The 26,038-nt window shown below is 37.7% G+C and overlaps 1 protein-coding gene across 11 annotated transcripts in view; it reads left to right on the top strand.

The window, feature by feature from the left end:
• The window catches only part of MYLK (myosin light chain kinase), a 196,261-nt gene extending 175,718 nt beyond the window's left edge, over positions 1-20,543 (top strand). For all 11 annotated transcript variants that reach the window (XM_034422935.3, XM_034422911.3, XM_034422923.3 and 8 more), the window contains 7 exons: positions 2,782-2,999; positions 4,889-5,012; positions 9,116-9,268; positions 11,332-11,455; positions 13,411-13,537; positions 17,183-17,314; positions 18,190-20,543. In XM_034422935.3, the coding sequence (XP_034278826.2) occupies positions 2,782-2,999; positions 4,889-5,012; positions 9,116-9,268; positions 11,332-11,455; positions 13,411-13,537; positions 17,183-17,314; positions 18,190-18,422 (1,111 nt within the window). In that variant the 3' untranslated portion in view covers positions 18,423-20,543. The remainder of the gene's footprint in view (positions 1-2,781; positions 3,000-4,888; positions 5,013-9,115; positions 9,269-11,331; positions 11,456-13,410; positions 13,538-17,182; positions 17,315-18,189) is intronic.
• The last annotated feature ends 5,495 nt before the right edge of the window (positions 20,544-26,038 follow it).

Here is a 26,038-nt window from a genome sequence, read left to right as displayed (position 1 = left end):
TTAATTGAAGGATTTAATAGATCCCATTAAAGCAACCCTCTAACATCCTTCTGTATTGCACAGTTCTGTACCTGATCATTTTTCTTCAGAGTTTTAGTCTTCAGCCTTCTGGATTCAGTTTCAAGTCTCCCTAGTTAAACTTAATACTTAAGTCATACTTAAGTCAAATAGTATTGGTCTGGTACTTGTCATGTACCAACCATTTCATGCCTGTAATCATCATCCAAAAACACAGTCTGTGTTCCAAGAAACCAAAAATCTTCTGTTTATCTCTTGATTGGTTGTTTAAGGCTCTGTTATCTGGGTAGAGAGAATGGATGAGAATATCACTTGAGTACTATTGTTCTAAACCTCTTCAAATCTTCATAGTCCGTGATGTTATAATTATAACTACTGTTGGCAGCATCACTTGTCTGCATTTGGACTAGCAGAAAGGGATAACTATCAGTACTCTTTGAGATTTATCTGTCATATCCATGATCAGATACTTAAACTTAACCCTGTCATATCCATGATCAGATACTTAAACTTAACCCAAGGGTGAAATCCAGCAGGTTCTGACAGGTTCTAGAGAACCGGTAGCAGAAATTTTGAGTAGTTTGGAGAACTGGCAAATACCACCTCTGGCTGGCCCCAGAGTGGGGTGGGAATGGAGATTTTGCAATATCCTTCCCCTGGAGTGGGATGGGAATGGAGATTTTTCAGTATCCTTCCCCTGCCACACCCACTCAGCCACACCACACCCATCAAGCCACGCCCACAGAATCGGTAGTAAAAAAAATTGGATTTCATCACTGTTCTAACCGTTATAAGTTTGTTTTCTTGGAGAATCAGTCACCAATTATCTTGTTTCTTCACGGTCTTACAAAGCTGCATCTTCTGGGATCCACCTTCCTATCTCCTGTTTAGCAGTATGATTTTTTTTTCATCTTTGCAAACTCGGAACCTATTTCTATTGTGGGGATCTGAAAGCAGTTTCTAAATGCTTGCAATGCTGAGTATCTTCTTTAACCATTATCTGTAGTAGTCATTTTCATCTGCTTAATTTGCTGAAGCTTGTCTTAAGTATCATTGCTTTCTCTGCCATCCATTGTAGCACATCCTTTGTTTGATCGAATGAGTCTTCATCTTTTCTTATGATCTGAGTTTGTCCACTTATTACTCCAATCTTCATAGTTTTTCTTCAGATACCACTTGATGCAACTAAATTCTGAATTGTGTTCAGGCAGGAGCACAAATGCCACAAGTAGTTCAGAGTAGGACTCCAAAATGTCTTTGCTTCTGTTACCTAAAGCATAACCAATACAAAGTCTTACATTGCTGACTACCAAATTCCTTGTTCAATTGCTGTCAGCTTCTTTGAATATTTTATAAACAGAGAGGAGTGATAAATATTAAATAAATAATTTAGTGTAAACAGTACTTAGCTAGATTCATTAACAAAAAACAAAATTCATTTTGCAAAAGTGATTTGCAGATCCACCAGTTTTCACTGCTGCCGTTTTGTTTTAAATTCAACACCATATGTGGGAAAAATGTTTTTCCTGTCTCAATAGAAGTCTAACATCATTCCTTTTACTTAGAACCACTAAAATGACATTACTATATGTCTATAACTGATCCTATAGAATGAAACACACTTGGCAAGAATTATATCCCAGCAGTTCAGTGAATATGTTGGTTGTGCTGTTTCATTAAGATTCTTATCTGTAAGTGTATCAAATACTGAGTGATGTATGCGTAATTTATATATTCAGATTATACATTTTTTGAGACTATTATTTAAAAATGAAGCTTTTTTATCAGCACCGATGAACAGTTTCTGAATTTTGGGAAAACTGTTTTCCTGTTGTGCTCTTGTTCCAGAATGTTAAAACTGTATTTATTTTTTAAAAAAATATGTGAAACATCAAATCAGTGAGGCTCAGCGTGTATGTGAATAGGTTTGCAATAAAGCATTTCCATTTAATAAAGCATATTTTCACCATTTGTACTCACATATAATCCATTTAATCATGATCCTTTTCTTAAGGTGGTTACATACAATACTAGTCCCAAAGTATACAATTTGCTCTACTGTTTTAATTCATTTTTAATGTGTTGTTTGTTGGTATCTTTTCTCTACAAGTTTTATCCAAGCATGTTCTTTTTTAAAAATGTATTTAAAATCATATTGGATAATATGAACAAAATGAAATCTAAACATTAGAAGTATGAATACCTGAAGAGACCACAGTAGTCTTTCACTATTGCAATGTGTTCTAATATCTAAGGGTCTACCAGAAAGAAGAGAAAACCAACCTATTCTCCAAAGCACCTTAAGTCAAGACAAGAAGCAGTGGATGGAAACTAATCAAGGAGAAAACCAACCTAGAACCTAGAAATTTTCTGACAGTTAGAATAAATTAATCAATGGAACAACCTGCCTCCAAAGTTGTGGGTGCTCCAATACTGGAGATTTTAAAGAAGAGATTAGACAGCATTTGTCTGAAATGGTATAGGGTTTCTTGCCTGAGGAGGGGATTGGACTAGAAGACCTCCAAAGTCACTTCCAACTCTATTATTCTTCAAAATAGAAAGTGTCACTTTGTCTTGCATTGACAGAGGTTGAGATGTTCAAAGGGTTGAATGTTGGGACAAAGGAATGTTTGTGCATACATACATTACATTGTTCCTATGCCCCATCCCATCTTAGTCCTCCAGAATAATCAGAGTTAGGTGATCTGACTTTCCTTCATGTAAAGAATGTGTTTTCCATGCAGTCTGTTTTCTCTTTGTTAGTGTTTCTGGAGGAGAGCTCTTTGAAAGAATAATTGATGAGGACTTTGAACTGACAGAGAGGGAATGCATTAAATACATGAAACAGATCTCAGAAGGTGTACAATTCATTCATAAACAAGGCATTGTTCATCTGGACTTGAAACCTGAAAATATTATGTGTGTCAACAAAATCGGTACAAGAATCAAGCTGATTGATTTTGGACTTGCACGAAGATTAGGTAAAGTCTCTAAGTTATCTTAAAAACTGTCAGGCACAATGTATTTTTATAATGCATAGTAATTGTAACCTCTTTTGGTTCTTGGAACCACTATTTAATTGAAAATTGGCTTGTCCCATTTTTTGTATGACTTAATTAGCATTATAGCTTGCCATTACAGTGGATCCTTCAGATGAATGCAATTTCTTCTATAATTAGTCAGAAGATGATTACATCATAAATTCTTGAGCTTGAGAGAAGTCAATGGATAGGCTTTGACTGATTCCCCAAACAATAATGCTTGATGTGTAGATTTCAAAGGCTGAAATAAATATCTGTGGCAAATAATCATAATTTTAAGCAGAATCAGGGAAGCAGAATTTATGATCCCAGTTAGAACTGAATTTATTAATAGTCCCTAAACTACTTTTTGATTATAAGGTAATTACTTGTTAATTTCATCCTTTTGAATTTTTGTGTGCTCAACTCAAAACCTTGTGCCAACCTGAGTTTCAACAAAAACATGAAATAGGCTTTTAGAAAGGTATAAAATCAGAGATTAGTAAAGAAATAAGATGGAACATACTGTGGTAAAGAATTAATATGTGTGAAATTAATTGGGGATAGATTAGAATCTCAATCAATGCAGTTCTTTGCTGTTTCCTATAGAAATTGTCTCACTATATTTATTATCTCCCAAAATTTTCTGGAGATATAGCACTGGCAGATAGTTTCTCACTCACGTTGATTCTTCATTGAATGCAGATTACTTTTCTCCTACTCCAAGACAAGTGCTATCATCTGGCCTTTCCCAGTTTGGGGTGGATAGGTTGATGTCAACTCTGTAGGCCCAGATATGTTGGGCTTGTAATTCCTAGAATTCTCATTCCGCCTAGTACTAATTTGATAAAGCTTCTAGAACTCCCGTTTGTCCTTTTTTCTATTATCCTGATCACAGAATTGGGCTTACTGTAGCTTGTTAGAAAATGCTGAATCAAATAATTTCAGACATTTTTTCAGTCTGCTCCTCTGGATGATAACGAAGAGAGGATTTTGAACTTTTTCTCATTAACCATCAAACTTTATTTAAAGCCATTAGAAAACTAATGCAGCTAACTTCTCAGTTTCCACAATCCAGTTCAGTAACCTCAAATATAATCAAGGAACAAAATTTATGATTCCACTGAATATACATTATAAACAGCTCCAGGACAAATTTTTGATCAGAAAGTAAATTATCTTTTAATTTCATCTTTTTGAACCTAGCATTTTGGCTCTCCCCAGCTAGTTACTTCACAAGATTAAGTGCCCACCCAGTAATAGGTTGTATTTAACATATTTAGAAATTCAGTATTTTGAAATAAGAATCTTGTGACTAATTGTAGATCATTACTGAATGATGGAGGTATTTCCAGTATTTTTTTTATTTCTATTTCCATTTCCATATCCAGCCTACATGGCCCATACCAGTGACAATGGGACTTGTACAACATCTGAAGATCTGTAGCTTTTTTATTTGTAACATATACACATTCATTATAGTATATTGGTGAGTGGATAGATATATTTATACATACATACTCGTCATGCTGTGCAGGAATAGTACATATAATGAATTAGAAGCATTTTGTATAGGGGAGGGGAGGGCAGGCAGGGAAAGAGGGAAGGAATCTTTACTTGACTTTCCAGTTTCCATATAAAGCTGTTCAGCAGTAGAGGATTAATGTTATAAATTTGGATAGTCAGCCAAGGTTCACGTTCCTAATTGCCCTTGAATTCTACCTAGACTGCCTTAAAATTATTTTTCTATGTTAATTCTGAAACTTGGGGAGAATTTGCTTAACTTCAGAGAGCAACTTCAGAGACACTATATGGAACAGACAACATTTTAACCTTCTCTGTTAACTTAGAAAATGCAGGTTCTCTGAAGGTCCTCTTCGGAACACCAGAATTTGTGGCTCCAGAAGTTATAAATTATGAACCTATTGGCTATGCTACTGATATGTGGAGCATAGGAGTCATTTGCTACATCTTGTAAGTAATTAATTGATTCAGACATTTAAAATATCTCATTCTCTTTGCTTACATTCTAGATCCATACTTTCTGAAAACATATCAATCTAAACATATCCATATAGCAGAACTGTTTTATTTGAGATTATTTCCTCTTAAATGTACATTCATGCTCTTTAAACACAAAAACTTCCCAGAATATGAGAACTTAATTAGATCACAGTTTTGTAAGTACATTAATGTCCTTTTAAGACTTAGGGAAGGATATATTTGTTATCCTAGTCATAATACGTAGATTATTCCAGTTAATTGAATTTCACAGTTGCCTAAAACTACTTTTAAACTGAATCTGAATCCTGTTGACTTCAAGGATACGAAAGTACAATTTCATTTAACCACTGTGAGATTACTGAGAAATAATACAATAGACAATAGAAATAATTAACTTTCCATACACAAAATAATTTTGTTCATTCAAAATTATATTTTGAATGAACAAAATATATTCATATTTTGGTATATGAGAATGTCTCTTTGCTGATTCACAATTTCATATTTAAAAATTTAATTCTTCCTTTAGAGTTTTCCTTTTGTTACATCATTATCTGCAAAGCAGTTCCTTAAACTGAATGTATGAGAACATGGGGGTATGAAATTTATATTTTGCTATTAAATCACAGAAGGATATCAGCTATTGTTCATTAATGCATTTATTAAAGAGCCAGTTTGACTTAATGATGAAGGTTCTGGCCTAGAAACCAGGAGACTGTGAGTCTTAGGCCTCCCTTAGGCTTGAAAGCCAACCAACTTTGGCCCAGTGTCTTTCTTTCTCTCTCCCCCCACCCCCACAACAACTTCACAGACTTGTTGTAGGGAAAATAGAAGGAGGAAAGAGTATTCAGTATGAGATGGATGGATGGATGGATGGATGGATGGATAGATAGATAGATAGATAGATAGATAGATAGATAGATAGATAGATAGATAGATAGATAGATTTTTACACTAATGTTTTATTGGTATTATTGGTATATTATTTTGTTTTCTCATATTTCTATATGTTGAAGTATATATTTATAGTTCATAGCACGTTTTATCATTTTTCCAATAAATGAAATGCTTCCATTTACTTGTTTCTGGACTCTGTTAATTTTAAACTATTTTTCTGCTTTTGGCTTTCATTTGTTTCACACTCTCCTCAAGTTTATTTTAGCACTTAATAGGCATTAATGTGCTGTTGGAGTCATAAATAATTCTTGTAGAAAAGTATTTAGCAAATACTTCGTTCCAACTTTACTCTTCAAATGTGCTTTCCAATACTTTTTATACCTATATATAATTATTTTTTTCTGGTTCGTTCATAATTACCTGTGGTTTAGAATTTTTTTTACTTTCTCTGAATGTTTCCATTAGGTGTCATTTTGTTGTCTTGCAGATTACTAAATTTTGGCTGCACTAATATAGATGTCCATTAGATGGCAGTATACAGTACAGAAACATCTGTTTCTGCCAGCTAGTGGTTGAATGGATTTTTGCAGCCCAGATCAAAATCTTACAATTACATGATTTTCTGAGACTCAGGACAAGATTAATAATCTTCTTTCATCAATTCTTCTTTTAGAGCTACCGTGTTTCCCCGAAAATAAGACATGTCCTGATAATAAGCCCAATTGGGCTTTCAAGCGCATGTGCTATAATAAGCCCCCCGAAATTAAGGCCCCCCCAAAAAAACTTATACGCATGTGCAGCTGCCGTGCAAACAGCACGAGGTGAGGAGGCGAGGCAAGGCGGGGGGGGGTGAACAGTGGGGGAACATGCCCCACGTGCACTTGCATCCACCCAGAAAGGCCTCGCGTAGGCCACTCTTGCAAACCGTAGCTTGGGCGTCCCTTCTCTTAGTGGCAGCTGCAAAAGGCAGCTGCAAACAAACTCTTGCCAGCCCCTAGCCCTGTCAACCTGGGGGGAGGGGTACTGGCGCCGAAGCTCCAAGCAGTGGCCGGTGTGGGCTGTCTGTGCAGCCATGAAGCGGGATCAGCATGGGTGGTTCTTGCCCGCAGCATTGCTAGTGAGGATCAGGTCAGAGCTGCTGCCGCCAAAGATCAGCAGACCAGATTCGATGAGCCAGACACTCACTCTCTCCTCCCGAGTGGCAACGGTGCTGAGATCCTTCTCATACAACTGTGTGGACTCTGCAGAGTATCAAGCTGAAAGTCCAGGAATATGCCCATTGCTTAGGTCTTGAGTTTCTCCGTAAGCCATCGTGGAGGAGCTGAGTAGTCAGTCTCAGATAGTATAAATGAGAATAAGGGTTAATAGGGAGGCTACCTTGATTTCATTCTAGCATTACTGAAAGACGCACACATCATTTTGTAATTGCCCAGTAAAAGTAGAATTGTCAGAGACTTTTAAGGTATGCCTGAATTTATGCACCCCATACCAAGAAGATGCTGATTCTAAGTAGCTGAAGAAACGTTTCCAATAAATAGCTCAACATTAGCTCTAAGTAGCTGAATACCTTCATCTCCAAAGTACTTTTTCTTTAAAGGTTGCTGTTCATTTTCATTTTGACAATGACACAGCAGAAAGGAAATAGTTTCCATAAACAAATACTGCTCTGTTTTGCTATTAGATACTGTTTCACTATTGAATAAAATAGAGATCACAGATCAAGGTTACAGAGATCTGTGGAAAAAATGAAGACACTCCATGAAGCATGCCAGCAAATTCCATTCCTGAACTCTCTATTCCTTCCCAAAATAGTTAAGGAATACTGTTTTTCTTACCATTAGTTTCAAGGAAATTAATTGAAAAGTTCATTCTTTGTATCTTATTCTATGGTCTTGCAGATCCAGAGTGAACTGATGAGACCTTCTTTGACTCATATTCTGAAATGATGTTTAGCAGTTATTATATCATGTTTTCCAGCTTTTCTATCTTGAAATGACTCAAAACAGCTTAGGTAAAATGCATTAATAAGCTAATATAGCAGTGAACTCAGTTAAAATGAAGTGAGCTTAGCAACTTGGAGATCCAAAAGTCTTCTCAGTGTCAAAGATAAATCAATTAAGGAGAGAGAGGATGAGAAATTTTACATTTTTTTTTTTTACAGAAAATACCTTTTCCAATGATTTTTTGATCAATTGTGTTTCTGATGTTGGAGAAGACAGTTCATTGCTATATAATTCATCTACAGTGCCAGCCTTAATAGTTTCAATAGGTTTCCTGAAGCACAATAGTGAAAGCTACAGTACTTTTTGTTTAATAGCTTGTGTTAACTGTATACTGTAGAACTGAAATTGGGGTTTATTTTTTTCAAACTATGAAAGTTCTTTCACCAATAATTTGATGAATTAAGTTTGCATTGCATATTAGTTAACAGTAGCACAACTACTATTTTGCAAATGAAACAAACTTAAGTATTGTATAGACATTGTTCGGTCAAGGGTTGTTTTTAATGGCATGCATTTATTCTATTTTCCAGATAGATTATTTTGCATTTGGATCAGAAGCTCCCTTCCACAAATATACTGCATTTCCTTTAAAACAAAACAAAACAAAAATCACTGATTTTCTTTTTAAAAGACCTCTAGCTTACTGGCTCCCTCTAATGACTAAATAATGAACTGTTTATTTTGTTTACTGCTTCTGTGCATTTCAAAAACAAATCCACCTTATTTTTTCCTTGGTTTAGAGTATTGAGATCTTACTGAGAATGAGATCAGTTCTGCTTCTAGTATAGTAAATATACTAGAGGTTGTTCAACTCTTTTGAGAACTTATTTCTAAAGTGGTGCCTTCTTATGTAGGCACCACTTGTTAATTGTTAAATGTACATATTTGCAAACCATTTGTTGTTGTTAGTTGTGAAGTTGTGTCCGACCCATCGCAACCCCATGGACAACATTCCTCCAGGCCTTCCTGTCCTCTACCATTCTCTGGAATCTATTTAAGCTCACGCCTTCTGCTTCAGTGACTCCATCCAGCCATCTTGTTCTCTGTCGTCCCATTCTTCTTTTGCCCTCAATCACCATGCATGCTATTAAAAATAATTTATTCCTTTCCTTCAGAAGATATCAACACTCTCAAGTAAATGTTACCATTCACTGTTTTCATCCTAAATTTCAGGGTAAGTGGACTTTCCCCTTTCATGGGTGATAATGACAATGAAACTTTAGCTAATGTTACCTCAGCCACTTGGGATTTTGATGACGAAGCTTTTGATGAGATATCAGATGATGCTAAAGACTTCATAAACAACCTTCTAAAGAAAGATATGAGGTAAGGATACATTACATTCGTACAATGTTTACATACTACTCTAAATATGAATGCATAATGTCCATCCTCCTGGAGAAACTTCTTATGCTGTTTTTCCCAATCATAATTGCATAAGAAGTATCCTTATTGTGGTACTTCTGAATTAATTTAATGTGCATGATGAATTTAGACCCATGCTTATATTCACTTTGCCTTTCTGGAACTGATCTAATAATCCAAATCTATGGCTTATAAACCTTAATAAATATATACAATTAATAAATTTAACTCCCCCCTATAAATTTGTAGTAACTTTTAAGGTATGAATATTTTTAACATTTCTTATTCTCGAAGTAACAGTAACAGAGTTGGAAGGGACCTTGGCGGTCATTGCTTTCCAGATGTATTGGCATTCGACTTGGCTAATGGTGCCAAGTTGTATGGGAATTGCAAAGGAGCAGGTCAAGGAAAGAGTTAAGTTCAAGTAGTTTTAGATTACTCCTTTAAATAGTTGCTAGCTCCATAATCCTTCCATCCGAACACTGACACCCACATCCAGTTTGTAAATCAAGGCAAGTAGATCTACAAAAAAAATTCTTAGGGGTTTCAGATTTGCTCAAATTACTAATTTATTGGCATTTTTCCACACAAGCAGTGCAGCCATGAGTAGTACCTCTTTAGAGCAACTAAACTTTTTTTTCCCTACTGAGAGCAATCATAGTAATATGCAGATAGATCCATTCCCACAAAAATGCTTAACTCAATGTATAGTGTAATTACGTTATTTTTAATATAACTACATACAAAATGTAGTTTAATATATTTAATTTAGATGCCTGTTCTAGGCAAGGAGTTGAACAAGAAGGCCTCCAAGGACTTTGGCAATCTTCTGATTCTATGAAATATGATATTCTATGTGCACTTTGCATTGATTGTTTTAAATTTCTTTTAAAAAAACTTCAAACCTCTAGGGGCAATTGTATGCATGTTTGAAACTCGCACTTTCCCCTCATGCTGTTGTTATTGATTTGTGGAGATTACAAAATAGCTTCAAAATAAATGCCACTTTAATTTTGGCAATATAATCCAGAGAATCTGTGTGGCCTACAAAAACAATTCTGGAAGCTGCATACAGATGCTAAATGTTGCATTTCCCACCCATGATTTAGGAATTAAAAATATGATGTAATCTATAACATACGTTTTTTTTTCAAAATGAATAATAAATATTTTTCTTATTACGTGATTTCTCCGCTTCTGCACAGCAGTTATAAGAAAATTTAGTGACAAATAATATGTTAATAGGTAACAAATGTAGACTGTTTCCAAGAAAAATATGGTATAGTTGCCATTTTTTATTGCTCCAAAGATATCAAAAAGTAATGAAATACATCTGAATAAGAAATATGAAACACAATAATGAAATATTCAAATACTTTACAGCGGAGGTTTTTAAGAATTAAATTTAGATGTTTTTTATCATAATATTCCAAAGACATAAATCTCTTATCACTCTGTGAATTAAAATTTATTTACTTATTGACATGTCGTTATTATCACTGGAACTCATCTCATGGCTTATTTAAGGTAGTCTGACCTGCCATGAGTTAGCTGCCTTGTACCATCTGGAAGTGTATGGTAAAAGTCAGCATTTATAAGGAATGTTGGAGGCCCTTATGGCTCTGAGTGGCCATATTCCAATTTAAAAAGATTGTCCCACAAGAAAGCAAACAGCTTTCTAGTCTTACTAATATAATGCTGGAAATAAAACATCTGAGACTTTGGGAATTGTTTTAATCTTACACTTCAAAAGGATAGACAATTATTAAAAACTTAATTAAAATATAAAGTAAACCTATGAAAGATTAAACCAAAAAAATTGAACCCAAAATATATTGTATCCATTTCTTCCACTTTTTATGTATTCATGAATTCCCATGTCCAATATTCAAGTATATCATACCAGACTACAACTGAATAAAATTGTACAGTAGTCTAATGAGCCATATTATTAAATATAGAGCTAAATAAAATCTAAGTTTTGTTTATGTAAGTATAATAGTTATTATCTCTATTGCTCATAGGGACCGCTTGAATTGTACTCAGTGCTTACAGCATCCATGGCTGCAAAAAGACACCAAACACATGGAAGCCAAAAAACTCTCCAAAGATAGGATGAAAAAATACATGGCTAGAAGAAAATGGCAGGTAACATATGTTTCTGGACATTCTCAGTCATCCAGGTCATGATTGTCCCATGAGTGTACAAAGAATTTGTTTCATATGTTCTTGATCACTATGTTTACCTGCCCCAAAGGTGCTTTTTCCAAAAGCCAACCAGTCTTTTTTTGTTTTTCCTTGAAGATGTTTTGCTTCTCATCCAAGAAACTTTTTCAGTTCAGAACTGAAGCAAAATGTCTTTAAGAAAAAACAAAGGAAGTCCAGTAGCCTTTTGAAAAAGCACCTTTGGGGCAGGTAAACATAGTGATCAAGAACATATGAAACAAATTCTTTGTACATTCTATCTTCAAAGTGCATGAATTTGGAAGATATATGAAAATAAAAGGCTCTTTGTTTAAGAAAACAATGCATCTTTTGCAGGAAACTTATTATAGGTACCATATTTTTTCGGAGTATAAGACGCACCGGAGTATAAGACGCACTTTAGTTTTTGGGGAGGAAAATAAGAAAAATGCTGATTGGTGGGTGGATCAGCCTCCCGGAATACCCCTAATCAGCTGTTCCCTGAGGTGAATTTTAGCAACAGGTTCATTGGTTGTGAGCTTTGTGCCTTGCTTTTTTTTCAGCCTCTGAAACAGAGCTTCAGAAAAAAAGCCTCTGAAACCGCATACTCTGGTGTGTTTTATACTTCGTTTCAGAGGCTTTTTTCCTGAAGCTTCTTTCAGAGGCTTTTTTCCTGAAGCTTCTTTCAGAGGCTTTTTTCCTGAAGCTTCTTTCAGAGGCTTTTTTCAGCCTCTGAAATCTTTTGTTTGAGAGGCTGGGTGGGCTACATTTGGAGTATAAGACGCACCCAGATTTTTACCCTCTTTTTTTGGGGGGGGAAAGGTGTGTCTTATATTCCGAAAAATATGGTAGTTCTCGACTTACAACAGTTCCTTTAGTCACTATTTGAAGTTACAGTGGCGCTGAAAAAAGTGACTTATGGCCATTTTTCACACTTATGACTGTTGCAGCATCCCCATGGCCATGTGATTTACATTCTGATGCATGGGAACTGACTTATATTTATGACGGTTGCAGTATCCAGGGGTCATGTGATCCCCTTTTGCAACCTTCTGACAAAGTCAATGGGGAAGCCAGATTCACTTAACAACTGTGTTACTAAGTTAACAACTGCAGGGATTCACTTAACAAATGTGGCAAGAAAAATAGTAATATAGTAATAAAACTCTCTCAAATTTCTCACTTAGCAACATAAATTTTGGGCTCAATTGTGGTTTTAAGTTGAGGACTACCTGTACAGGATAAAGGAGGGACATCTTAAATGGCCTTATTCCAATCCCTGTCCTTAAAGTAAATATGTGTAATTTATATTCTCTCCTATTGGTACATGTACATTTTCTTATAAGCGCTGCAAAGGTACAAATTTGATCAAAGCCAACATGATCATTAATGTACCTTTGCAATGCTTATAAGAAAATTCTCCTGAGATAATTACGGATGTATTCAGGGGGATTTTTATTTGTTATTTTAAACAAATTAATAACATTTTTCAGTATTTTATTATGGCTGTAGCAAAGGGAAAAGAGAGGCATAGTGATTACACCATTTTGAAATGTGGCTGGTAACTTTTTCTTTCATTTGGGCAGGTACTCAATATTGATTTACCCTTTTTGATTTCCATTCCTTCCTCTGTTCCTGTGAGAGGGGAAATTCCCAAAAATCCAGCTGCTTCACAGATTTCCTTGCCAGCCTGTAATGCAAGTTGCCCAAAAGTTCTGTGGTTGAAATCTTTACTAGATACCTGTTACCCTCCATTCGCTGGGTCAACTTTTATGGGACCCCCATCTCTAGACTTTGCTCTCAGTGCACTAAATAGAACCATTGTATTTTTCTCTATCTTTTGCCTTTTATTTTACAAATATGTCAAAAATAACATATGGTAAGTAGGAATTCATCAGCATTTCTTGGTTATGTTACAGAAAACAGGGAATGCTGTTCGTGCCATAGGAAGGCTGTCTTCTATGGCAATGATTTCTGGCCTGAGTGGACGGAAGTCCTCTTCAAGTTCACCAACCAGTCCTGTTAATACAGAGATTGAAGTTGGAGGTATGGAAATTCTGATATGAAGTGGAGGTATAGTGGTATACCATAGTCTTTCCAACTTTGAGCACAATGGCAGAAGATTATGAAAACTGAAGTCCAAAGCATCTAAAGGCCATAAGGTTGAAGAAGACTGATTCTGTTAGTTCCAAAACTATGATCTGTCCCCGTACCCACACACACACACACAGCCAGTCGAGGGTTAAGGAAACACTTTGGAACACACCCAGTTCTTATCTCCCACTTGGCAGCGATAGACACACCGTCTGCCAAGTGACTTTATTTTCAAAGTAAAACAGAAAGACAAATACTCAAGAGTCCAAATGTCCGACACTTTAAATCTTTCTCTCAGCAGCTCCGGACGAGGCTTTAGTGACTATCCAAGGTTTGCTTTGTTCGTCACAAAAATTCTTGACCACCACCCTCTATTATATAGTCTCTGGGGTGTGGTCCAGTGACTCAGTTCTAATCCCTAGCACACCTCCTAAGCTGCTGCAAATGTTTATCACGCCTTCGGAGGCGTGCGTCCAGGAATGATGTTTCTTTATCACTCTGATCCGAATCAGCTGTCTCCTCTCCCTCGGCCGGCACTTGAGACAATGCCAGAGGGGAGGGGCCTGGAGAGGGAGGCCTGGCTGACTCCTCTTCCTCATGCTCGGAGCTTTCTTCCTCCGATGGGACAGGCTCAGAGGGCGGGGCCACAACAAACTACAATATTCATTCATGTATCATAGAAAATCTTGTGGTGTCTTTCTTTCTATCATTACTGGTATTTTCTTAATTTGGACATATGGTTAATCACTATTTTGCAGAGATCTATAATCTTTTGTGGCTCAGGCTAAAAAGCCAGTCTGCATTTAACTAAGCACACTTGGGTCCGTTTCTGCATATTGATTATTCATTCAGCAGTAAAATATTGGACAGAGTTTGCCATGTAAATCATCTGAGCAGTAGAATTACCATGCCATATTTCTGGAAGCATATTTTACTACCATTTCAACTTTCAGTTGAAAGAAGAAAATTGATGTGACTAGCTTCACAGATATAGTTAAGACAGATGTCAAGCAGATGGAACAAAAAATATGTATGAATATTGTAGGGCAGTGATGGTGAACCTTTTCAGCACCGAGTGCTGAAATGGGAACGTGTGCATGTGCGTACATGTGTACCAGAAACCAGAAGAGCACATGATCTTCTGGTTTCTGGCGTGCACATGCACGCCCCCACCTGGTCTTCCGGTTTCTGTCGCACATGCATGGATGAAGACCAGCTGTCCAGTGCGCATGTGCTGGCTCCGCTGGGCCTTTTGGGAGTCCTCGCGCTTTCCTGCCTGCCCCCCTGTCTGTCCCCCTGGTCCCCTTTGGGGTGGCGGGATATCCCCACTGATGATATGGTTCCACAGCCCCGACCAGGAGAGAAAGTTGGACGGGCAATACCACCTCCCTCTGCTGAAAAGCCAGAGCTCCTTCCCAGCCTCATCCATGTTCCCAGGGCTTGGGTTGGGGGCCAGCAGGCGGAATGTCCGGGATGAAGCACCCCCCCAGCCCACCAATGAGCCCACCAATGAGAACAAGTCAGCGCAGCCCCCTCCCCGAGCTACTTCCCAGCCAGTGCACCTCTTACCCCTCGGCGGCACCTTCCCGGCCGGCACGGCCTCTTACCCCTTGGCAGAGTCTCCATGTGTGAGGAGCTGCACTCTCCTCCTGGGGCAGCTCACCTCCCCGAAGGCGGTGGTTCCTTTTCCTCCTGGCTGCTCTAGCATCCCGGCTGGAAGCAGCAGCATGAGAAGCACCCCTGCTACCTTGCCTCTCGTGGTGGCAGGAGCAGCAGGCCCAGCCAACAAACGCTGCTTCATGTGCCCGAGCTGGCCAGGTGCTCCGGACCACAGACGCATGTCGGTGCCGCGGGCTGGAGGGCTTGGGCCGCGCAAGAAGCCCATTCAGGCGGGGAGGGAGGGAAGCCCCATCATGCTCATCCTGGCTGGCAGCTCTGCTCCCCTTGTTTGTCTGGATTCCGGTGCACCTAGAACATGGTCTTCACGCACGCGGGAGCACCGGAAACCTTCACGTGCGTCAGGTTTCCAGCGTGCGCATGTGCACTGGCCAGCTGGCCTTCGCACACACATGCATGCCAGAAACCGGATGATCATCTTCCCGGTGCGTGCATGCACACTGGATGGCTGCTCTTTCGGTTTCTGGCGCTCCCGTGCATGTGAAGACCAACTGGCCAACACACCAGAACCCAGAAGAGCAATGGGTGATGGCTTGTGTGCCTGGAGAGATGGCTCTACGTGCCACTTCCGGCATGCTGCCATAGGTTCGCCATCACAGTTGTAGGGTATCATATTGTTTTGAAAAAGGTATTTGGGAAAGCTTTCCATGACATTCAGATTACCACATTATTTAAGTGTAGACTATATGGCACAACACTTAAACTGATGCTTGAAAATTGTATTCTGTAAAGAATATTCATCCACAGTCTTTTTTTAACAAAAGACTGTAGAGTGAAGTGGCATATTAAATGTCACAAGGAACAGTTATTGTACTCTTTTTAAAAAAAATTAATTAAATATTTTAATGACTTGGATGAGGAAGTGGAAAAAAAGATCTCTCAAAAATACAGGTGGCAGAGAACTGGGTGGAATGGCCAATGTGTTAGATTGGAAAGGAAATTTGACAGAGACACATATAAAAAGAATAGAAAAATGCAAACATAGAATGGGGGAACGTCAGCTTGGAAGTAATACCTGTGAAAAAGATACCTAGTTGACTATATACTAAATATAAACCATCTCTATATTTTGGCTTTAAAAAGTAGTTGAAGATTGTGTCAACATACATATAACTTTCAAAGCATGGGAAATAATAAATTAACATTATTTTATGACACTTGGTCATATCCTATCTTGAGTATTTTGTTCATTTCTGAGCAACCATACCATGTATTGGAACAAGTTTAAAGAAAGTCAGCAAGGATGAACTGGGAACTAGAAGTTAAGTTCTATGAAAAAAAAATGGAAAGAACTGGGAATATTTTAGCCTTGAGAAGATACTGTGAAAGCACTTTAAAAATATCATAAGAAGTGTCATATAGAAGGCCCCAATTTGTCCTTCATCGCTTTAAGGTGCAAGATATGATAATGGTTTTAAGTTCCAGGAAATGAGAGTCTAATTCTGATTTTTGTTTATCGTAATAGTATAGAATAAATTTGACAATGGAACCCAGATAATTGTAACATCCCCTTTCTCTGAGTGTTTTCAAACAAAACTGAATAATCATCTATCTGGGATACTTTAAATTTAAGTTCGGTTTGAGCATGAAGTTAATTTCAATAAACATTTGGCTCCTTCCAAATCTATGATATATGTGCATTGTCCTTTTACCACAATTGATGTCTGAACTGCAGGGATGTATCCAGCCCTTGGTATCTATGATGCTTTATCACATGAATTCTCCCAAAGGAATAAATATACCTATTTGAATTCTACATTAGCAGTCATTAAAGATTACCATGGAAAGAATATAAAGTAGACTTCTGTGAACTGCTATGTTGTGGCTGAAAGACAAGCTTTGACATTTATTAGGCTGTAAAAATTATTATCAGACCAATTGTTCTATGATAAAGCAGAACTGTGTTGTTTTTATTCCTAGATGAAACAGCCAGCTCTCTCTTAGAAGCAGTTGATGAAGAAAGGTCTCATGTGAAGCCCTTTTTCTCTAAAACAATTCAAGATATAGAAGTTGTGGAAGGAAGTGCTGCTAGATTTGACTGTAAAATTGAAGGTATTTTTCACTAATTTAGAAGACTTTATCAGCTATCTACTCTGTCATTTTCCTTTTGTGTTGGTGTATTGGTATTTTTTTTATCTTCTTGCAGTTTGATGTGTCTTATTTACCAATCCCTGTTCTCATTTTCTGGATGAGCTACAAGATAGAATTCTATTTTAAATACAGGTTTATTCCAGTTATCAATGACCAAATCTGGTTTTTAGTTATTGATTTATCTTGACGTACCTTGAGAGGGCTGTCATGTAAAGAAGATGTTGTGTGTTCTGCCTGTTTCAAATTAATTGGGTACTAACAGGAACTGCAGATCCACAAATGTATACATTGATTGACATTATAGTCTTATGTAACTATAATTGTACAACTAAGACATATCAGGGAATAGTTGCTGTTGGACTCTGGCTGAAATCTTGAGTACATGTGTTACAGGTAAGTGGGTTTAAATTTTTATAACCATATATGGTCACTCTAAAACCAACCATACATCTATCCACTTTACATTTCATATGGTAGTTACTGTATCTTGTATTTACTGAGTTTATGCCATATCTGCTAATAAAATATGCAGCGTTTAAAGGGAGCTGTTAAAGAGCAACATCTGGATTATGAAGATTCCACAGGATCCTCTTACATGGCCTGCAATTTCTTAGAATTGGACTTTCTCTAAAAACTCCATTTGTACTGCAATTTTTGTACACTATGAATTGTTAAATAACTTAGCTGATTAATGCACATCTACATCCCCGGGTCACCTGGTTTTTTTAATGGCAAATTCAAATGATTGTCTATTTCTTTTTTATATTCAACACTTATTGCTTAAAAATTTTTTTTACAAATAAAATATCTTCATTTTGACATCTGGTATTTCTCAGGTTACCCTGACCCGGAAGTGATTTGGTACAAAGATGAGCAATCTATCAAGGAATCCCGGCACTTCCAAATTGACTATGACGAAGATGGCAACTGCTCTTTGATTATTTCTGAAGTTTGTGGGGATGACGATGCCAAATATACTTGCAAGGCAATTAACTGTGTGGGAGAATCAACTTGTACAGCAGAACTTATTGTGGAAACATTGGGGGAAGAGGAAGAGGAAGAAGAATGAATCAACAGAAGAGGAGAAAAATCACTCAGTTGAAGACTCTTTAATGCTCATGTAGTGTGACATTAGGTCATAGTTTTCTTGATTTGTTTTATCAGCAGTGTGGCTGACACCTGTTTTATTTATGGGCATTAACTTGAATTAACAAGCACTTTAGTTGGCTGTTGTGCTTGGATTTAGTTTAAGTTAAAGCATCGGTTGCATAGCCCAGACAACGAATGTGAACACACCATATGAAGCTAATCTGCTAGAATCAACCATTTCTTTCGTAAACATATGATCAGGAGAGAGGAACTGGATAAGTATACTAATTGTTTCATCAAGCAATATAGCTAGCAAAAATGCATCTTTGGTATTCTGTGACACCATTGAAGTATGTATGAATGAAGTACATTTGGAGCAATAAAATTTTAACTGCAAGGGGCCCACTGGAAATACAAGAGTAACACAGAAAGTTTCCTGATGGGATGCAACCTTAGACTCTAGTTGGCTTCTCTTTATCAAACAGATACTAAATATAGATAATTATCTCAATGCCATCTTTGCAACACTTTGCCATATTCAGTTTTAGGGGTTTTTTTCCCCACCAGTGGCATTCCAGTAACAGCATTTTGTGTCTTTCTTAACTTTCCCCTTGAGAGTTATTTGTAAATTCAGATCAGAAAACCTCAATTTCAGAGTAAGTTATTTTAGGTTTCTCCAAAATAAAACTAATACAGTTTTGAGTCCAGGCAAAATAGCTTGACAGTTCGGTAGATTGCATCTTAAATCCTGTTTAGAAAATGAAAGACATTTTCCCTATTTTTCTTTGTAGCAGTTGAGCTGAGTGGTGGATTTTCCTAGTGAGTTGTATGTTATTATGATCATCATGGTAACAGTAAGAGCAAAAATGAAAAAAGAAGAAAAAGTTGCAGATACAATTTGTAACCAAGTTGGCTAGCACACTTGGTGTGTTGGCTGAAATTCTACATTAACCCTGCTGTGGTGAAAGATGCCAGGTTGCCTCACCATAAGCTCATTTGGTACTGAATGGCTTTCTTTGAAGGACGGGAAAAAATCTTAATTAATACTCTGTCCTGATTGCAGATTTCTATTTGCATCACTGCTCTGAATGCCAAAAGGAAAATGTGTCACTTTATCAGAACAAAGTAAAAGGTTTTGACACATAGACTTGCTGGAAACGAACAGTATATTATGAAACATCAATGGCTGTGTGATGCAATTCCGGTTTATTTGTATCATTATTTTGCTCTTATTAGAAATATTTGCCAAAAACTGGATAGTCAGAAAAGAGAGTTCGGTTACAAGGTCCTCTACAAGTTCCAACAAACACAAACTCAGTATTTGTGAGGTTGATGTCTTCCCGGTAAATAAACACATGCAAACAAAGATGCACCTGATGGTTAAAAAATATGTACCTTCCTCCAAATCGATTAACACATTCAGATTTTTCCGTGTTGCTTTCCTTTCACAGTTAGCAGTCATTCAACACCTAACAGTACCTGTCTACACTTAGTGCATCATTCCAACTCTTAAGGCTTTTCTCCACTTTTTCTGCAAGATGCAAATATTTTCAGCATAACCATTGGCTTCATTAAAAAACACAGAGAACAAATTTTGCATTAGCTTCTCAAGGCAGAAGAGGAAAGTTAAGTATACTTCAATATAGATACATACAGTATCTTTAGAACGTTTGATCTTATTACTGTAGTCTTACATGTTCTGTATTTGCTTGTCTGCCTGTTGGAATGCAGATATTCAAAATTCCATTTATGATATGTACTCACATTTGCTGTGGGGTTTTTTTATTACTGCTTTCGCTGTTTCTTAGTTGAACTTATCAGCATGTCCTCTTTTTAAGTGGATGAGAAACTTTTGTTATAATAAAACACAGTCATTGCCAGTTTGCCACACATTGTTATAAGGCAATTTTAATATTATTTAGTGCATACAAGGCATTTTTTCACATGTTTTCAATGTGTTAAGAAAACAGTGGGGTGTATTTTTGTATATCTTAATTAAAAAAATATGCTAATGTTTTCTGGTGTCTTAAACAGAGAGGGAATATTCGAGAACACTACAGCTGTAGTTACTCACAATTTCTCAATAAATACGTATCACAAAGCATGTTGCTACCAGTTCATTTGTTCAATTTAAGCTCTACTTTCTTTTCCTGAGCCAGGGTGAATGTTTGAGAACTTTAGTTTACCACTCCCTGATAAATTTATAAATTATACTGCTTGCATGAGCCAGAGTAATATAACTTTCTACCTAGACAATAGATTTGAGTTGTAAAAGTATATAAATATGACAAATTTAGCTGAAAACTAAATTATTCCTCTTGGCCCATGAATCTTTTTAATTTGTATAAGTGGTTGTGTTTGTTTGCAAAATGGTTCTACTAAGAGTTCTTTTTAAAAAAACATAAATCTATAAGCCTTTAAATGTTTGCTTGAAGGCAAACACAGCACACCTACTTTATTTAACATTTTTGGAGAAAAGAATAGATTCTTTCAACATGCTTAATTAAAAAAACAAATCTTAAAAGATCAGGAAAGAAAAATAACATATGAACTTTCTGCCCTGAGACCCATTCTAGTCAGCTTTCTTTGCAACTGGTGAACTATTTGCAGGTTCCCAAAAAGGAGGGAAGGCGAAATGGGAAGAAATGGTAAAGGCAGGGAAAAGTGTGTGTGGGGGGGGGGCAATCTTTAGGAGATGATCAGGCTGAGCCTGGGGTGTGAGGTTAAATGAATCATTAGTTTGTGGTCTACACCCCATAAGAGACTTGAGTCCAGTCCCCCTTGAAGTTCGTTGACTTATTTCATCTTGACTTAGATCAGATTGTTGTTGTGTATAGGTAGCATGAAATAAACTTGTTGTACTTTTAAACTCCATTCTGGTTTCTGATCTCTTGCATCTGACACCACCTGCTGGAGGAAATATTGTAGGCTCAAAATGGTGGCCTGCTCTCCTGTCTTCTGCCTTGGTCTTTTGTGGTTTCTTTCTTTGCCTACTGCCTTCTAACTCACTTCAACACCTCCCCCCCCCCCAATCTCCACCTTCTAGGCATTTTATTCTTTTTTCCTTCATTACCTCTTTTCCCTTCCATGCAGCCTACATTACTACATCCTGGAGTATGACAGGAGCTATCTACTAACTTCTGTGTGGTGTGTGAGGGTGTGCTTCTATTTTATTGTCTATGGCTGCTATTTCCTGGTATCCAGCATTGTGAAGGAATGAGCAAGTGCCAAGGAGGGAAAAAAGAAACATTTTTAAGAATTAAGTTTTCAATTTTGGGGATGCTATGTTAAAGAGCCGTGGCGGTGCAGTGGTTAGAATGCAGTATTGCAGGCTAATTCAGCTCACTGCCAGGAGTTTGATCCTGACCATCTTAAGGTTGACTCAGTCTTCCATCCTTCTGAAGTTGGTAAAATGAGGACCCAGATTGTTGAGGGCAATTATGCATGAATTTTATTTGTGACAGTTATTCATTAAGAAGTATAGTATTAAGTGTTCCTTTTTCTCCATTTTGAACTGTTCTGTCTTCAAAAAGCACAGAACTACTTGTGTAGTTCTCTCTCTTCCTACACAGTATCCCTCCGGGTTGCGCTAAGTGGAGGAAGAGAGAAAAGTTATTTTCAGGAGACAGATAAACCAATATGATAATTCACCCTGTGTGATTAGTTTACAGTCATTGCTGTGCATATTATGAATTAAAGGCAAGTTGAATCAACTTTGGTTAATTAGCCATCTATGGCAGTGGTGAAATTCAAATTTTTTTACTACCGGTTCTGTGGGTGTGGCTTGGTGGGTGTGGTGTGGCTTGGTGGGCATAGCTTGATGGGTGTGGCAGAGGAAGGATACTGCAAAATCTCCATTCCCACCCCACTCCAAGGGAAGGATACTGCAAAATCTCCATTCCCACTCCACTCTGGGGCCAGCCAGAGGTGGTATTTGCCGGTTCTCTGAACTACTCAAAATTTCCACTATCGATTCTCTGAACTACTCAAAATTTCCACTACCCGTTCTCCAGAACCTGCTGGATTTCACCCCTGATCTATGGGCGTTCTTCTACAAAGTCAAATTTTTATTGCGATTTATATTGCAGTTTGAACTTCCATACACACATATACATGCACAGAGACTTAAATTGATTCCTACTCCATGGATATCATTCTTCTGCTCAAGACTGGAATTCCAAGATTTAAAGTATAACTGCACATTCCTCTTTTTGAACATTTATGAAATACAGATCAAAAGTCCATTCAGCATTTAGAAAGCAGGAGATGGTGAATTCTAGTCTAGCATGACAGCTGGCTGGGTGACTTTGGGCCAGTCATTCTGCCTCAGGTCAACTCACTTTCCACTTTAGAAAAACATAAAGGGAATATAAACAAATAATGGCAAAATTTCACCAAAACAACTAGTTCAGAGAGTATTTCTGTGCGATCTGAAGTTTTCGGAAAGTTTGAAAGCTTCTGTTTAGTTTCAGCAATTCTTAATGCATAATTTCTGGAAAGATGTGATCTTTGGAAGACAAAATGTTCAAGTCCTTGATATTTCTATTTATGCACTGGAGTGAACCAAGAATTGTGAAGCATATGTATTTAGTGTCAACATTTCCCAACAGAAACGTGATTTGGCATTAGCTATTAGGACAACAAGCTGACATTCCAGAAGCATTAGTAGTCCTTCTAAATCAACATTTTGAAAAAGCATTAAAGTTTCACACACACACACTCACACAATAGGTACAATTGTAGTGTTGGATTCTTTGTAAATCATGGAATCCGGACTATCTTCTTCAGCAAATAATTCTGGGAGAAACTAAGAAACTGGGTATGCAATCCCATAATTCCAATGCAAAATTACTTTGCTTCTCACTAAACCTATATAGAATTCTGATAAAACTAAGAGCTTTCCTAAACATGTGCAACCACACCTGCATGCACACACCAAATTATCCACAGCCCCTTCCCACACACACACACATAATTATTCACAGCCTTGTTAAACAGAGCTTCCTTATTTAAAAAAAGGTACAGCTTCAAACTAAAGTTCTAACATACAGAAACCAGTTATACTTGTAAGACAGTTGAAAAACATGTTCCTTGATTATCTATAAAAGGAAGCCCTTAAATAAAATCTGTGATTTTTCCCAAACAGAGAAGGGAAGTTCCCAAGACTTCCCTATGGAAATCTTTGAGGATTTCCTTTCTCCTCTTGTCACACGGAAGTTATTTATTTATTAATCACATCTGTATGACTGCCCATCTAATAAGAAACTACTCTGGGTGGCATACAACAATAAAACAATATAAGAATCATTACAGAAATATAAAAGGTTCCTTCACGGCTTGGCACCAGGTTATCTGAGGGACCGTCTCTTTCCAGTCATATCTACCCGACCCATTAGAGCGGGGAAGCAGGGAACGCTGCAGGTCCCATCCCCAAGGAAGATACACCTTGTGGGACCCAGAAGGGCCTTCTCCATGGTGGCTCCCTCTCTCTGGAACATCATTCCACCAGAGATTAGAAGGGCCCCCTCTCTAATTCTCTTCTGGAAGGCACTGAAGACTTGGTTCTGCCAGCGGGCCTGGGGAACCCAGAGTGGGATGGAGCCCATTAAATGGCTCTTGTGATCAGCTGTTGCTGGGGCGGGAGGTGGGGGGGTGATTTTATTACATTAATTTATTTGATTTCTTTATTAATTTTTTTTAAATGTGGTTTTTAAATTCTGTAAGCTGCCTTGAGTCGCCATGGGAGAATAGGGGGCAATATAAATTTAATAAATAAATAAATATTCATATAAAAATGTAAAACATTATAAAAATTTAAAATTTACAAACCACACTGGGAGAGTAAAAAGATTGGTCACAATGAAGCTACCTAAGACTATCTGATTCCCTTTGTCCCCCAGTCCTGGTAATATAATCAGGTCTTGAGGGACTTTTGAAATAGTAATGGGGATGGAGCTACCCTGACTTCGGAGGTGAGAATAGGGAGGACTGCATAGCAGAGAAGATTCTTCTCCAGAAATGTAGATTTCTGGCAGATAACCACAACATGCCTTCTCTGCCCATTCTGATAGGACAGGCCGATGTAATCATGGAGAGGCGGTCCTTCAGATAACCTGCTCCCATACCGTGAAAGGTTTTAAAGGTTAAAATCAGCGCCTCAAATTGGACCCAGAAGCAGACTGGCAGCCAATGCAGCTTGTGGAGCAGAGGGGTAGTATCTTCTTTCCTGGGAACTCACATAATTGCCTTGGCCACTGCATTCTGCATTGTCAGAAGCTTCGGGATACTCTTCAAGGGCAGCCTCAAGTAAAGTGCATTACAGTAGTCCAATCTGGAGGTAACTGGGGCATGAGCACAACTGGTTCAGGAAAGAGCACAACTGGTGCACAATTACAAAGCGGTGCAAAGGCCACAACTGCCATTTGTTTTTTGGGTAGGAATTGTGTGACTAGGACCCCCAAATTGTGCACTGGGTCTGTCTGGATGTCAGCCCTCCCAGATAAACCAGACAGGAAACAGAACTGAGTGAATTAATTCTACTTTATTGTGTAAGGTTACATGAACAGAATTTTGCAACTCTTAAAGTACAAACTATCTGCCTCCACTTTAAATTTCTCAATCTATTAAGGCGGATCCTTTCTAAGTTTCTTTCTCTAACAGTTAAAGCCTCTGACTGGGGTTCCTCCCTCTCTTATCTGATTGTTTCCTCGGCAGCATCTCTTCATCTCTTTCCCTAAGGTCATCCATATATCCCATTAAATCAGGGCAATGCCACCACAATGAACACCAGATATGACATAGCCCTAGAACCAGTAGGCCCATTTATTCTTGCCAGAGTTCAGCTGAAGCCTTTCTCCACCATCACAGCCTCCAGAAATCGGGATAAGACATTCATGGCTTCATTTAATTAACCAGGGATGTATCAGCATGCTCATGATAACTCACCCCATGGCAAAGAACAAGCTCACCAAACATTTATGTAAATAAATGTTCAATAAGAAAGGGAGGATTACTCAACCATGTGGCACCCTATGTAGTACTGGCCAAGGGTGGGCCTCTCCTTCCTAATCGTCACTTTCCATAACTGACCACAAATAAAGGAGGCAAACCAGATAACCAGGCTGCCCACCCCCAATCCTCTGAGCCAGTCCAGGATCCCACATTTGATGGCATTGAAAGCTGCTGAGAGGTCACTAGGCAACCTCCATCCTGCCTATGCCAGACCATCCAAAACATGATAAATGCTGTTTCCATCCCATACCTGGGTCTGAATCCTGACTGAAAAGGATCCAGATAATTCACTTTATTCAGGGCCCTCTATTCTATTCTATTCTATTCTATTCTATTCTATTCTATTCTATTCTATTCTATTCTATTCTATTCTATTCTATTCTATTCTATTCTATTCTATTCTATTCTATTCTATTCCTGCCTGAGCAGGGGTTGGACTAGAAGACCTCCAAGGTCCCTTCCAACCCTTCTGTTATTCTGTTACTTATTGGTCCACTAGATAGGGTCCAATGACAGAGGCCGGAAAGGTCGTAAGAAAGGACGAATCCGAGTCAAAGAATACGGTTTGCTGAGCCAGGCAAAAAG

The sequence above is a fragment of the Pantherophis guttatus genome, chromosome 1 (genome assembly GCF_059756535.1).
Source record: "Pantherophis guttatus breed Tessera chromosome 1, ASM5975653v1, whole genome shotgun sequence".
Taxonomy (NCBI): domain Eukaryota; kingdom Metazoa; phylum Chordata; class Lepidosauria; order Squamata; family Colubridae; genus Pantherophis; species Pantherophis guttatus.
Note: the sequence above shows the minus strand (reverse complement) of the source record. Positions and strands in the feature narration are given on the sequence as shown.